The sequence below is a fragment of the Schistocerca serialis genome, chromosome 6, assembly GCF_023864345.2.
Source record: "Schistocerca serialis cubense isolate TAMUIC-IGC-003099 chromosome 6, iqSchSeri2.2, whole genome shotgun sequence".
Lineage (NCBI taxonomy): Eukaryota > Metazoa > Arthropoda > Insecta > Orthoptera > Acrididae > Schistocerca > Schistocerca serialis.
Window position 1 is genome coordinate 402,609,156 of NC_064643.1, and position 15,466 is coordinate 402,624,621.

The following is a 15,466-nucleotide window of genomic DNA, read 5'->3' on the forward strand; positions in this document are numbered from 1 at the left end:
TTTATTATTAAAACCTTGACATGTCATCAATCTGAGAAAATTTGTTATAACCAAATTACAATACCATATTTTAACAGTGTCTGTTGTCATAGTTATGTTTACATTGATTACCAATTTTGTTCTTAACTGAACAGCTTCACGTCTGGTAAAATAAATGAAAGATGTGCTAAGTTTGACCTCATTTAGCTTATCTCAAATATATGTGAGATATACAATACCCATCACAGTTGTAGAGCTGTGCTGCATTACAACTTACACCAACAATATACAGCGCATGAACCATTCATTGCCCTGCGACTACAACAGTGTTTATTGTATAAACTGTTTTATTTGTTGTGTGTGTTTCAGAGATCAGTTAGCAAATTTAGCATGTCTCATTTATTTTATCAGATCTTAAGACTTTTTTTGAAAGAATGAAATGGGTTATCCATTGTAAAAATAAGTGTGAAAATAGACTGCATTAAAACAATGTTACAATTTTATTGTGTATTATGTAAGAGAATTTGTTGTTATATATCCTGTCCTGCCCCCTAATTCTAGGCAATCTACAGAAATTTGTTTCAAAGCAACCAAATGTGAATATTAGGAAGTGCAATCAAAAGGTATGTTTCTTTTGGTTTGTTTAAAACAAATTTTCATTTTCTTTTATGGGTTCATATTTTTGATGAAAAATAAATATAACATGGGTTGTTATCATACAATGCACAGTAACTTCTTTCAAAGTATACAATATATTTAAAACATTTTTACATTTTTCTGAAATGAATCACAACTACAATATATACTTTTTTATAAATACACCAGAACAAACATAAATTAGGCAGACACAGTTTCCACCATAGATTTCTTAATAATTTCACCAAAATTTTCATCACAGTCATCTGTCCCACCACTGGAACCTGTGTTATTAGTAACAAGTTGAGCTTTGCTCACATTGCACGATGACTCCGTGCCAGAAGTCATGCTGTTTTGTGGCAACTGTTCTGCTGTCACATTACTATTAAAAGTTGCAGATGGACCCTGCACAGAGTTACTAGACTCTTCAAAGGGAACACCATTTGATGGAGTATTCCCACCATTAATATAAGAATATCGTCCTTGCAGCAACTCTGAGAAAGGTTCCAACTTATTGCTAAGTGAACACACTGTATGTAGATTGGTATAATGATTGTTCTGTACAATGTCTGTCGATACCATGTTTTTACCATTCACATCTCTTGAAGAGATGTGGTCTTGAGAATAGCTTTCCCTTGCACTCGGTACAGAGGAAAATCCATGGTAAACACTGTTGTTTGAAGGGTGTGTTGGATGTTGCTCACTATATTGTGCATTAGATGCATTTAAGTCCACTCTCCCTTTGTAACTTTCACTGTCCAGCACTTGAACATCATTTTTTGGACTAAATTCTGAATTGTAAAGTGAACTGTAGTGACCAAAGGAGCCCGTCTGAAGATGGTGGTGTGAAGTGAAAGTGGGAAATGAAGATGAATACGGATGGTACTTTGCTGCCTGGTCATTAGCATAAAGTCCAATAACATCAGATGCTGCAGTCTGTGACTGAGTGTAATTTGTTTGAACAGTTTCGCAAAACCCACTGCCTTGCAAAACTGCAGAACCATTAAATCCTCGATTCACATTTGTACTTTGAGTAATATGAAAATTATTATCAGCTCCATACTCATGATGCACAGGACTCTGTAGTTTTTGTTGCTGGTGGAGAGGAATGTTTGAATGGTGGGAGTTGAACTTACTATGATTAACACCATTGCTCTCCAGTTGATCCACTGATAGTTCTGTACTGTTTTCTTCAGAATAGCATTCATCTCTGAACACATACAGATCTAAAGAATCTTCTCTTGCAGGTAAATCCCCTACTATACCTGAATAACTTGAATTTGTTCCCTGAATGTCTGAACTGCTCGATACACGAGGTTCTGCTTGTGTTCTGTACTGCACATTGTTGAAGCTTCCAGAATGGACACAAGAGTCTGACTCAATATGTGAACCTACTGCAGCTTCACGTAGTAAATTGCCATTGAACTTACGTGGTGAAGCACTGTTTGCAGTACTGACATGCACAGATTTCCCAGAACTTTCATATCTGCTTGAGTTGCACCGTACATGGGTATCTTCACTCCAAGTGACTCTTGGTGACAGATGCCTATGCTTGCTCCCAACGCTTTCTTCATCTTCCAATTTCTGTTTTTTCTCCAACTCCAATCTCATCAGAGTGTGAATGAAGTGTGTGCGTACCCTCACTGGATTAAACTCTATACGTCCACTTGAGTTAGCACAGCCATCTCTTGTACAGCCACATGGAAAATTTAATCGATCAACCTGGAAAATCCAACAGCAAATGTAAGTAGGATGTAAATGTGTAATTTTCTAAATGAAAGCAATTCCACATGAAAGTTAAGAGTTCACCAGCAGTGGTGGTGGTGGTAGTAGTGGTGGTAGTAGTAGTAGTAGCCATAGTGTGCATTAATACAATTTTCAATGAATTATTGTCTCATGTAAAAAGCAGCCTGAAAATAGTCATGTTTTGGTACTGCACCATACCGCAACATAGTGGTTAGTATTTAGAAATGCTCAGACATTTTCAAGGAAATAATTCTATCACATAACCATTGCAACCACTGGCAGCCTATTTAAGAAGGTGCATAATTGACTCCAGGTAGTGCAACTATTGTATGAATATTACAAAATTGTGAGTTACAGCAAAGGAGAAACAAAAGATTGGCAAAAGAACCATTGGTTGCTCTGGTACTACACATAAAGCAGTTTCTTGACAAAATTTTAATTCTGATTGAAACATTACCTCTTGGGTGGCAGTTGAAAAAACACTGGTTATAAACAGGTGTTGCATTATCACCTTAAATTATAATAGTGATTAATATTTTGAAGTGAGTGCACACACACTACCACTAATCATATTGCCTTGCAACAACAATGTATTTCTGAAAATGCAAATGATCCCAACAGCTGCTGGTCCCTAACAGTGCTGGGGTTTTGCATCCAAGCATTGACTTAAGCCAACATGACAACTGTATATCAGTCAATATTTTTCTGTAATTCCACAATTTCCAGTACTAAATGTAGAAAGCCATCTACGTCACTGTCATTTGGGGCAACAAGTTGTGTTACGAACAGATTTAATGTTTTATTACTGAAAACAAAGTAAAAGTAGAGAGTTGTTCTGATAGAAAATTCCTAGAATTCATATACGTTTTAAAACTGCTCCATATAACAGAAGTAAATCTTGAACTTGATGAAAGCTTAAAATGTTCAACAAAGACAAGGAACAACGCACAGGGCGTTGTCACTGTCTTCAAAATTGTATCTCAATTTTTCCATGCCTTTTTCTTTCAGCTCACTTAATGCACATGGTTACTTATCTTGGAATTACTTGTTAGGATTAGTTTCTCTGTCAGCAGATAGAAAAAGTTATGGTAAATTCTAACCAACAAGCTACCTAGGATTGTTGCTTTATGGCTGACAACATACTGTGATTGAAATGACAGATGCCTACAACTGCATTTCTTTAACAGGACAAATGCAATTGACAATTCATGTTCTTTCAGGTCAAAAATATTCTCTCTTAATGTTTCTGCTCTTCTTTTGTGTAAAGTGCTGTTCTGTTTTATCTTTTTTGACCACTATATTAACTCCAAGACCTGTCTTCTGCATACCACTTTCACTCTAAGACTCTAAAAATACACGTCTTAATCTTATTTCCTTCAAACTTACTTCAAATTTCTAACACTTTCCCCACCAGAATGCAATGATTACCACTCTTTCAGCTTACTATTCTGAGAGTATGGAAGCATGCTTCCTTTCAATGGCTGCATGTATCAATTCCAAGAGCTACAAATGACATAACACATCAAATGTTATGATAGATTTGCCCAATACCCAAGAAACTGACTAAATGTGGCAAATGTGAATTAACTCGTACAAACGATTTCTACATAAAGCCAAGTACAAAAACACTCATTACCAAAATGTATAATTTACAGGTCATGGGAATATTTGGACATGGTGGTACATAATTTTTATTTTAGATTAAATTGTTAAAACTAAATAAACAAGTTCATAGAACTGACAGTTTTAGACATAAGTATTACAGAAGGAAATACAAGATCAGGTTATTTTTATTTATCATAATATTTAAGTATTCTCCTACAAAACATACTTTTTTATGTCCCCCTCTTAGAATGATTTATACTGTATCTTCTGTTGTGTTCAATGCTACAGCTTCGGTAATAATACTTTTTCTGAGTGACAGGAGTAGTCTTTACACGACGAAACCTGCCTTCTGTTTTATTTGTTTGTTTTTGTCAGACGTGCCCATGTCAAAACTGTAGAACACAAAGACAAAGAGTGGAGTTAGAACAGCTACATGTCAATCCAAATCGATGGAAGAGAAGACAGCTAAAAACAGGGATGTGGAGAAAGGTCTATAAAATACGCTTTGTCATATTGCTATGATGGATAAAAAGTAAAACGCAGTCGACAGCTCAGCAAACGCAAATGGAAATGTAACCTATTAAAAAAAGGGCATTATGTCAGGAAATGGCGGACAGTTAAAAGTTGGGCTCAATGTGCACAAAGTGATGCACATTACACTTAACAAATGACAATGGCTAAAAAGACAGTGCCCAATAAGCACACCCAGTTAAAATGATCTCGCAGTGGGAGGGTCGAGAGGTAGTCGTCCAAGCCACTGGGATATGCTTAATAACCTGACGCTCACGACAGAACCCCCCAGGCACACGGCTTTCCTGGATAAAGGTGTCTGAAAAGGCAGAACCCACACAACCTTAAAAACTCAGCCTTTTAAAAATTCCTGAACAAAATGGGACAGATGGCCACAGAAGCCCCACATGTAGAGAGTACGAAGGATATCAGTCCTCCAGCAGGTGTCTTAGGCTTTCTCCAAATCGAAAAACATGGTCAGTCTGGAATTTCCGCAGAAAACTATTCATGACATAGGTGGACAAAGTGATGAGAAGGTCAACTGCAGAACAGTGCACTCAAAATCCACACTGTGCAGTTTTAGTAAATGGCAAGACTCGAGCCACCGTACCAGCCAGGCAAGAATCAGGAGTTCCATCACCTTGCAAACACAGCTGTTGAGAGAAATGGGGCCAGCAAGTTAGAAGGAAGGTGATTGTCCTTACCAGGCTTAGGTTGGGGTATGACAGTGGCTTCATGCCAGCATCTGGCAAACATGCCCTCTGCTCAGATGCGGTTGTATGTATTAAGCAGAAAGTGCTTGCCCACAGGAGAAAGGTGCTGCAACATCTGAATGTTAACAGCATCTGGCTTTGGAGTGGAGGATCAGGATGAAGTGAGAGCAAGATCTAGCTCCCTCGTAGTAAGGCAGCATTGTAGCACTCACGAGTCTGAGAAGAGAAGGATATTGTCCAAACCACCTCTGCTCATTTCCGAAGTAGGATGGCAAGGTGACAGTGGGAGGAGCTCAAAATCTCCTCAAAATGGTGGCCCAACATGTTGGAGATAGCAATAGTGTCCACGATGACATTGTCTGCTACCGTCAGGCTGGAAATAGGGGAATTGATCCTGGTGCCAGAGAGAAAAGATGTCAGAGGTTGGCCCATATGACAGAAAAGGGAATGGAACTGTTAAAAGAACTAGTGAACAAAATCCAGCTAGCTTTTTTGCTATCCTGAAGAACACGATGACACTGTGCATGCATCTGTTTATAATGAATGTGGTTTTCCATCGTAGGATGACTGTTAAAAACGTGGAGAGCATGTCTCCGCATGTGAATTACGTCACGCTATGCCTCAGTCCACCAAGTGACTGGGACATGGCATGGTAATGAGGATACATGGGAAATGGTCGCTGGAGTATGTGTCAGAGAAATGGACCACTCAAGATGATGGGCAAGCTGGGCAGTGCAGGATAGGTCCAAATGGAAATAGGTGTGCAAGGAGTCTGAAAGGAACATGGTGCTCCTGTGTTAAGGCAGAAGAGGTTAAGTTGATTAAGAGGGTCAGCCAAGAGGGCACCTCTTGGACAGGTTCTGTGAGAACCCCAAAGGGGAGGTGTGCATTAAAGATACCAAGCAGTTGCCCAATAAGATGGAGGACATCTGCCCTTGTGACATCAAAAAGACAGAGGAATGTAAACGGTACAAAGGGAAAAGGTTAAGTGAAGAAGTGAAAGGCAAATTGCAACAGCTTGAAGACTGGTAGTAAGAGAGATGGGTTGACTATGAACATCATTCCATATGAGCAGCATGACTCCCCCATGGCATGGAATATTGTCAGGGGGGTGGTCAAAACGAACCAGGAAGAAATGCAAAAGTTCAAACTGATCATGAGGACGCAATTTTGTTTCCTGAAGGCAGAGAACAAGTGGACACTAAGAGCAGTCGTAAATCCTCTTTGTTGGATTGAAGGCAGAGCTGCAAACATTCAGTTGGAAGAGACTCATGATGAGGAAAAAATGAAAGGGTGTCACATCAGCAGCTGCCGAGTGCCAGCCTGTGAAGACTTGCTGCTACAGGGCACAGAGGCAGGAGTGTCCTGCTCCCTGAGGTCCACAGAAGCGTCGGCTTTCTTCTGTTGTCGGCTGGACGAGGGTATCACGTGATGACACTAAGAGGATCTTCGAATTGGCGAAGGAGAAGACTGTTTGCCTTTTTTGGACTTATTCGGGCCTTTCTGGTTACTGGAGGGAGATTGAGGCATTGGTTGGCTAGAGGGACATAGGAAGTCTTCACAGGAGTGTTCCTTCTGTCCTTTTCAGCCTGCCAGTTGTATATCTTGTGACTTCACCCCACAAGGTGACAGTCTGATGGCTTGTTGCACAGCTGGACGAGGAGACAGTGATGTTAACATGACATGGGTGATTTCAAAACCTCAGAGCTGAATATGACGTCACATGTCTGTGTGGCCATGCCCTTTAAGGAGCTAGGTGTAGCAAGAACAGTACTGTAAGTGCCAGGCTGTAGAACGCAAAGTTTGTGACTAGCCAACAACGAGCAACTGGGTAAGATATTTTTTCCTTTACCCAGATTTCCTGGACATCCCCACTCATCAAGATACAAAGGACAATCTCGAAAGGTGGCGGCGTGGTCATCACTGCAGTTGACAGAGAGGGATGAAGGAGGCGGACAATTGACCTCGTGCGCATCCCTACCGCAAGTTACACATATGGCTGGGTGTCGACAAGACAGTTGAGTGTGGTTGAAATGATGACATTGGTACAGTGCATTGGGTTCGGAATGTACAGTTGGACTGTGATAGCTTCATAACCTGAGTGATCTTGGAAAGAAGCACCACTCTATCAATGGTAAGAAAAAGAGTATATGTGGGCACTAAGGAGGCATATAACTTTTTCATCACCCGACGGATGGCAATGACACCCTGATCCGAGACATAGGTTTGGATTTCGGCCTCGTCAGACTGTTGAGGAGCCTAGTGTAAATAACTCCACGGGAAGAATTCAGAGTTCTACAGCTTGCGGCAAACAGGATAGGTGTGGAGAAGCAATGTGGCAAGTAGTGGTTGTGCTTGAGAATCAGAAGTAGTCTCCAAAAGCAAAGTGCCATTGCATAAATGAGAGCAGGATTTCATGGGGCTGGTAATTGCATCAACACCTTTCTGAATTAGAAACGAATTTACCATTGCAAAGGACTGACCATCTTCAGTTCATGAAACCATGTGTGGTGCAGCTAGGAGGGCATTTGAATTGATAGCTTTGTTGCATTTACATTTGGTGGACATGGACTGCAAAGATGATGACTGGCTCATTGCAAGAAAATCTTGCACGATTGCCCACGTCTCCGATGGCGCGCTCCTTCCAACTGGGGATCCCCTTCACAATGAAGCAGTTGGAAGAGACTCATGACGAGGAAAAAATGAAAGGGTGTCACATCAGCAGCTTTGGTGATTGTTCGCACCTCAGGTCACAACTCCCGAACACCTGACAGGTGGACGAATCGGCAGTTTGGGAAGGTAGCAGCTCAGGCAATAGCCCATCCCTAGGCCTCGCCTATAGCATGGAATACATGCTAACCCTACCTGTCGACCCAGTCGCTTGTTATGTGTCAGACACATGTGATGGCCTGCAGGATGCACAGGGAGGTAAAAGAAAAGAGAGGAACCTCAAACATCAATGCGGAGGGAGGATAGGAGAAGGTGAATGAAGAAAGGAAAAGGGAACAATACATGGTGAGACTGTTCTTATGTCAGTTATGGACAGTGCAGAACATTTCCAAAAACACCTCATACATGTTCCCCAAGGGAGGTGAAAAAGAATAGCAAGATGATAGACATGTAGCACAGAAGGGAAAAGATGCTGCAAAGGCCGGGGACCCATGGGAGCTAAGCACAAACCAGCTAAAGAGCAGCGAGCCCCCTGGGGGGACATCTGTTTTAGTTTTCTACTGCATGACTAGCATCTTATTCCTATCAATGCTTGAAGAAAGTTTCCTCTAAAAGAAAATATGTTACACCTTCCAGTTATCTGAAAGTAAAACAGATCTGTGTTGTTCAGTTACATTTCCACAGTATGTAAAGCAATCTTTTCTGGCCATCTAATAAGATTAAGCACAGCAGAATAATATGAAAGTTTTTGATTGTACTGATCAATGCCTGACTTACCACCTATTTTAGTTTCTGACAATCTTAAATTTCGAAGAAACTTTAACAACCATTTCAGCATGGCGCATATTAGAAATGGCAAGGACTTCATTTTGACACTACTTGCAAATAAGTACACCGTCACTCAAAAATTATTCTTGGTATACTTATCGCATCAAGTTAGAATGAAAATTCATGCCTTCAGTGATAACCTCCACCTTTCTCAGGAACAACTTTTTACAAGAGATTGTGTTATTTAAATGCAATGTCAGGGGTGCTCATTGAAACATAAATGAGTTGGTGAAGTTCCTTGTAGTCTCCTTATGTCAAGAATCCAGTCCCCTGCAGCACTAAGATTATAGGCAATGTCCCTGACAAAATTGATGTTGCATCTAAAGAATATTACAGTCTTTTTGGCGACAGCATCCCATGCTGATGTGTGGAACAAGATTGTTGTTACATCAAACATAACTCTATGTTTATTTATGAAGCAGTTTTTTCCTTCTTCTTCTTCCTCCTCCTCAATCACAATTATTTAATAAGCCACTGATGTTCCACCCAAGGTTTGGAAACTGTATGGATTGACTGATATATTGCTTCCACAAGAGTATCTGTCATTAGGTAATGTTTCACACATAGGTTTTATAAGTAGACACCACTTTTGTCAAGAGCTACAGAATTATAAAGATAATCTAAATAAAATGCATGTAATTTGTGAAGGTGGTTTCCATCATCAGATGTACAACTCCAGATGCATGACCTATTTCTGTCTTGTCTGCTGACTTGCTGCAATAGATCTTTTCTTTATTTTGAGAACCAAAGAATTGGATTCATAGTGCTTAATGTTCCACGATGTTGCTAAATGATCCACAAATGGTCTACCATTGTAGAATTAGTAATTGTAGCAATGAGTTTTCTGAAGTGCAGATATCTCAATAACCAGCAAAATCTATTTCGTTCATAACAAATCATCACTATGTGACAGTGTAAAAATGATTTTTATTCTAGTAACATTCTATTAACAAATGAATAAGTCCATCAATTACAAAATTTTGCAATCTGTTTCTAAGGGTACGTTTATTTTAGAACTGTGATAATGAGAGTGTCAAAGAGAGCAGCAAGTGAAGTGAAGCACGGCTCTTAGCTTTAATAACATGTTTGTGGCAGAGCTTTGATAACAGCAGGGTGCTGAGCAATTAATTTATTTATTTACTTAGGTTTGGTATGGAAGCCAAGGTAGCTCTAAATCCATCACCATTTTTTCCATTTATATTATACTGGAGTTGCTAAAAAGCTAAATACGTTACTATTGAAAAGCACAATGCATAAACAAAAATACACAATAATTTGAAAAAAGAAAAAGTATGTTTTACTGAATGCCAATCCCACCCAATGTATGTCTACTGGTCAGGCTTTTATGAGAACAAACTTCTGTAGATGTGGCTAACAATATTAATAAATGAATTTGCTTTCTACACAATTGAGTAGTTGACAGAGAATACATTGATCATCATCTCATAGTGAAAACTACTTCACAACCGATAAACGCATCACCTAACCAAGCTTCCGCAAGAAGTCCCCAAAATAATGGGGCTAAAAGTTTCATGATCTCTCCAAAACTTATCTTTGTCAGAATCTAATGTTACTTATTACACATGTTGCTGTGAAAATAAACTTTCACATGTGTTGTTTTGAATGTAACTGTCCACTTCAAGACAAAATTTGTCCAAAATGAACATAATTATGACTTATCTTTCTGGCCCAGCAATGCATGCTTCGAAAGTTTTTCAACAATAAAACTTTCGACGTCCATCGTTGACCCCAGTAAAGAAAATTCAAACAGCGATAATTGACACTCTTATCACTGTTCAGCTTCTAAACATGGCTCAGACAAATGCCACAATAAAAGAATTGCTATGGGAATGCCATTTATAGTTTTTGCCACTACACTAGTATCACCACAGCTCCCACAAAATCATACCCTCAACTCCCCTTCTCACTGAACACAGATAAAGGTGGCTCTGAGAAGTTTCATTCCACACATTACACGTCACTGTTTGTAGCACCTACATTGTCATTATCTTCCTTGCATTCACAGACATCTGTGTTTGAATCTTCAGTAGACTGCTAAGCTTAAAACAAATTTTAGACACACTGTTTAGAGTCTGACTATAATGAACTCATACCAATCTGATTTCTGTACTTTAGATAGCTATTCAAGTTCTGTATCACTCAGCTTCTTATTGTGAGCTGTTTTACATGGTGCAATAACAACAGATAATGAGAAACATCAGTGAACAACCTAAAATGGCGCTTCAATTGGACAGATAAAATCTCTACTCAATTAGTGGTGGTGGGAGAAAATGCACACAATAGATATGGAGATACACAAGCCTTTGAAGCCAGTGGCTCCTCCTCCTGACAGAAGGGTTGAAGGGAAAGGAAGAGGGATGTAGGAAAAGGACTGGTGAGGTTTAGGAAATGGGGGTAGTTGCAGAAAAGTCACCCAGGATCAGAGGAGACTTACCAAACAGGATGAGAAGGAAAGATTGACTATCAGTGCCTGCACCGTACAAGATCTGAAACCCTGATAACTTAAAGGTGGAAGATATGGTAATATACAAGCCGCCGTTGGATAAGCAGCTGCAGCAGCAAGTTGTATACTCCTAGCTCACTCATTTGTTACATAGTTTAATTCTTAATTTCTTTGCGTGTTTTTGGTACTTGCATTGTCCAATTCATAAATTTCGGGCGTATTATAGTATTTGAGAGTTGTAGCATCGTGTTTTAGTACCTGAATAGTGTAAAATCGCGTAGTCTCCTTCCGCCGCCGAGCAGTGTCAGCCGTGCGCAAGTAGCAGCATTACTGCATTTACTAGGCTATCTTGTATTTTAATAACCGTTTAAATTTTGTGTCGATTTGTTTGCGCTCTCTGTAGATTAGTTCAGACGTTCATTGCACAACAGCTTTTAGCATGGATAGGGACTGCAAATGCTGTGTTCGGATGCAGGCTGAGTTGGCATCCCTTCGCTCCCAGCTTCAGGCAGTGTTGGCTTCGGTCACACAGCTTGAGGCTGTTGCCAATGGGCATCACTGTGGGGTTCCGGATGGGGGTTTGTCGGGGACAGCCAGCTCGTCCCACGCATCCCCCGATCGGACTACGACTGTGGTTGCCCGGGATACTGCCCACATTGAGGCTGATCCCTCACCTGTGGTAGAGTGGGAGGTCGTCTCAAGGTGTGGCAGGGGGCGAAAGACATTCCGGAGGGCTGAACGGAAGGCCTCTCCAGTTTGTCTGACGAACCGGTTTCAGGCTCTGTCTCAGGCTGATACTGATCTTCGATCTGACACGGCTGCTTGTCCTGTTCCAGAGGTTGCCCCTCAGTCTGCAAGATCCGGGCGGTCGCAGAGGGTGGGCTTACTAGTAGTTGGGAGCTCCAACGTCAGGCGCGTAATGGGGCCCCTTAGGGATATGGCAGCAAGAGAGGGGAAGAAAACCAATGTGCACTCCGTGTGCATACCGGGTGGAGTCATTCCAGATGTGGAAAGGGTCCTTCCGGATGCCATGAAGGGTACAGGGTGCACCCATCTGCAGGTGGTCGCTCATGTCGGCACCAATAATGTGTGTCGCTATGGATCCGAGGAAATCCTCTCTGGCTTCCGGCAGCTATCTGATTTGGTGAAGACTGCCAGTCTCGCTAGCGGGATGAATGCAGAGCTCACCATCTGCAGCATCGTCGACAGGACTGACTGCGGACCTTTGGTACAGAGCCGAGTGGAGGGTCTGAATCAGAGGCTGAGACGGTTCTGCGACCGTGTGGGCTGCAGATTCCTCGATTTGCGCCATAGGGTGGTGGGGTTTCGGGTTCCGCTGGATAAGTCAGGAGTCCACTACACGCAACAAGCGGCTACACGGGTAGCAGGGGTTGTGTGGTGTGGGCTGGGCGGTTTTTTAGGTTAGATGGCCTTGGGCAAGTACAGAAAGGGCAACAGCCTCAACGGGTGCAGGGCAACGTCAGGACGTGCGGGGACCAAGTAGCAATCGGTATTGTAATTGTAAACTGTCGAAGCTGCATTGGTAAAGTACCGGAACTTCAAGCGCTGATAGAAAGCATCGAAGCTGAAATCGTTATAGGTACAGAAAGCTGGCTGAAGCCAGAGATAAATTCTGCCGAAATTTTTACAAAGGTACAGACGGTGTTTAGAAAGGATAGATTGCATGCAACCGGTGGTGAAGTGTTCGTCGCTGTTAGTAGTAGCTTATCCTGTAGTGAAGTAGAAGTGGATAGTTCCTGTGAATTATTATGGGTGGAGGTTACACTCAACAACCGAGCTAGGCTAATAATTGGCTCCTTTTACCGACCTCCCGACTCAGCAGCATTAGTGGCAGAACAACTGAGAGAAAATTTGGAATACATTTCACATACATTTTCTCAGCATGTTATAGTCTTAGGTGGAGATTTCAATTTACCAGATATAGACTGGGACACTCAGATGTTTAGGACGGGTGGTAGGGACAGAGCATCAAGTGACATTATACTGAGTGCACTATCCGAAAATTACCTCGAGCAATTAAACAGAGAACCGACTCGTGGAGATAACATCTTGGACCTACTGATAACAAACAGACCCGAACTTTTCGACTCTGTAAGTGCAGAACAGGGAATCAGTGATGATAAGGCCATTGCAGCATCCCTGAATATGGAAGTTAATAGGAATATAAAAAAAAGGGAGGAAGGTTTATCTGTTTAGCAAGAGTAATAGAAGGCAGATTTCAGACTACCTAACAGATCAAAACGAAAATTTCTGTTACGACACTGACAATGTTGAGTGTTTATGGAAAAAGTTCAAGGCAATCGTAAAATGCGTTTTAGACAGGTACGTGCCAAGTAAAACTGTGAGGGACGGGAAAAACCCACCGTGGTACAACAACAAAGTTAGGAAACTATTGTGAAAGCAAAGAGAGCTCCACTCCAAGTTTAAACGAAGCCAAAACCTCTCAGACAAACAGAAGCTAAACGATGTCAAAGTTAGCGTAAGGAGGGCTATGCGTGAAGCGTTCAGTGAATTCAAAAGTAAAATTCTATGTACCGACTTGACAGAAAATCCTAGGAAGTTCTGGTCTTATGTTAAATCAGTAAGTGGCTCGAAACAGCATATCCAGACACTACGGGATGATGATGGCATTGAAACAGAGGATGACACGCGTAAAGCTGAAATACTAAACACCTTTTTCCAAAGCTGTTTCACAGAGGAAGACCGCACTGCAGTTCCTTCTCTAAATCCTCGCACAAACGAAAAAATGGCTGACATCGAAATAAGTGTCCAACGAATAGAAAATCAACTAGAATCACTCAACAGAGGAAAGTCTACTGGACCTGACGGGATATCAATTCGATTCTACACAGAGTACGCGAAAGAACTTGCTCCCCTTCTAACAGCCGTGTACCGCAAGTCTCTAGAGGAACGGAGGGTTCCAAATGATTGGAAAAGAGCACAGGTAGTCCCAGTCTTCAAGAAGGATCGTCGAGCAGATGCGCAAAACTATAGACCTATATCTCTGACGTCGATCTCTTGTAGAATTTTAGAACATGTTTTTTGCTCGAGTATCATGTCGTTTTTGGAAACCCAGAATCTACTATGTAGAAATCAACATGGATTCCGGAAACAGCGATCGTGTGAGACCCAACTCGCCTTATTTGTTCATGAGATCCAGAAAATATTATATACAGGCTCCCAGGTAGATGCTATTTTTCTTGACTTCCGGAAGGCGTTCGATACAGTTCCGCACTGTCGCCTGATAAACAAAGTAAGAGCCTACGGAATATCAGACCAGCTGTGTGGCTGGATTGAAGAGTTTTTAGCAAACAGAACACAGCATGTTGTTATCAATGGCGAGACGTCTACAGACGTTAAAGTAACCTCTGGCGTGCCACAGGGGAGTGTTATGGGACCATTGCTTTTCACAATATATATAAATGACCTAGTAGAAAATTAATTGTTGGTAAGGCGGGTACCAGGTTGAGATTCATTGGGAGAGTCCTTAGAAAATGTAGTCCATCAACAAAGGAGGTGGCTTACAAAACACTCGTTCGACCTATACTTGAGTATTGCTCATCAGTGTGGGATCCGTACCAGATCGGGTTGATGGAGGAGATAGAGAAGATCCAAAGAAGAGCGGCGCGTTTCGTCACAGGGTTATTTGGTAACCGTGATAGCGTTACGGAGATGTTTAACAAACTCAAGTGGCAGACTCTGCAAGAGAGGCGCTCTGCATCGTGGTGTAGCTTGCTCGCCAGGTTTCGAGAGGGTGCGTTTCTGGATGAGGTATCGAATATATTGCTTCCCCTTACCTATACCTCCCGAGGAGATCACGAATGTAAAATTAGCGAGATTAGAGCGCGCACAGAGGCTTTCAGACAGTCGTTCTTCCCGCGAACCATACGCGACTGGAACAGGAAAGGGAGGTAATGACAGTGGCACGTAAAGTGCCCTCTGCCACACACCGTTGGGTGGCTTGCAGAGTATAAATGTATATGTAGATTACTGGGGAGAAAATAATTGTCCAAGGGTCAATATGGTGTTATGCACAGTGGACAGGGAGGGGGGAATTAGACAGGTGGAAATTTAGGCCAGGTGAGGAACTAGAATTGAGCTTATGTTGTAGCGCCAGTTCCCACCTAGGGAGTTTTGAGAAACTGGATCAGGAAGGATAATCTAGATGGCACGTGTGAAGAAACGCAATGAGGTCATGACAATCCACAGAACTTCTTATCCCACCCAAACCATGCACTCCCACCTTTTTACCTTCTTGCTAAGAAACACAAACCAATTCTTGTTGACCACCATT

The 15,466-nt window shown here is 41.6% G+C and overlaps 1 protein-coding gene across 4 annotated transcripts in view; it reads right to left on the reverse strand.

Moving 5' to 3' along the window:
• Nucleotides 1-687: 687 nt before the first annotated feature.
• Nucleotides 688-15,466, reverse strand: part of LOC126483875 (uncharacterized) — a 200,864-nt gene continuing 186,085 nt past the window's right edge. For all 4 annotated transcript variants that reach the window (XM_050107120.1, XM_050107121.1, XM_050107122.1 and 1 more), the window contains one exon: nt 688-2,337. In XM_050107120.1, coding sequence (XP_049963077.1) covers nt 817-2,337 — 1,521 coding nt within the window. In that variant the 3' untranslated portion in view covers nt 688-816. The remainder of the gene's footprint in view (nt 2,338-15,466) is intronic.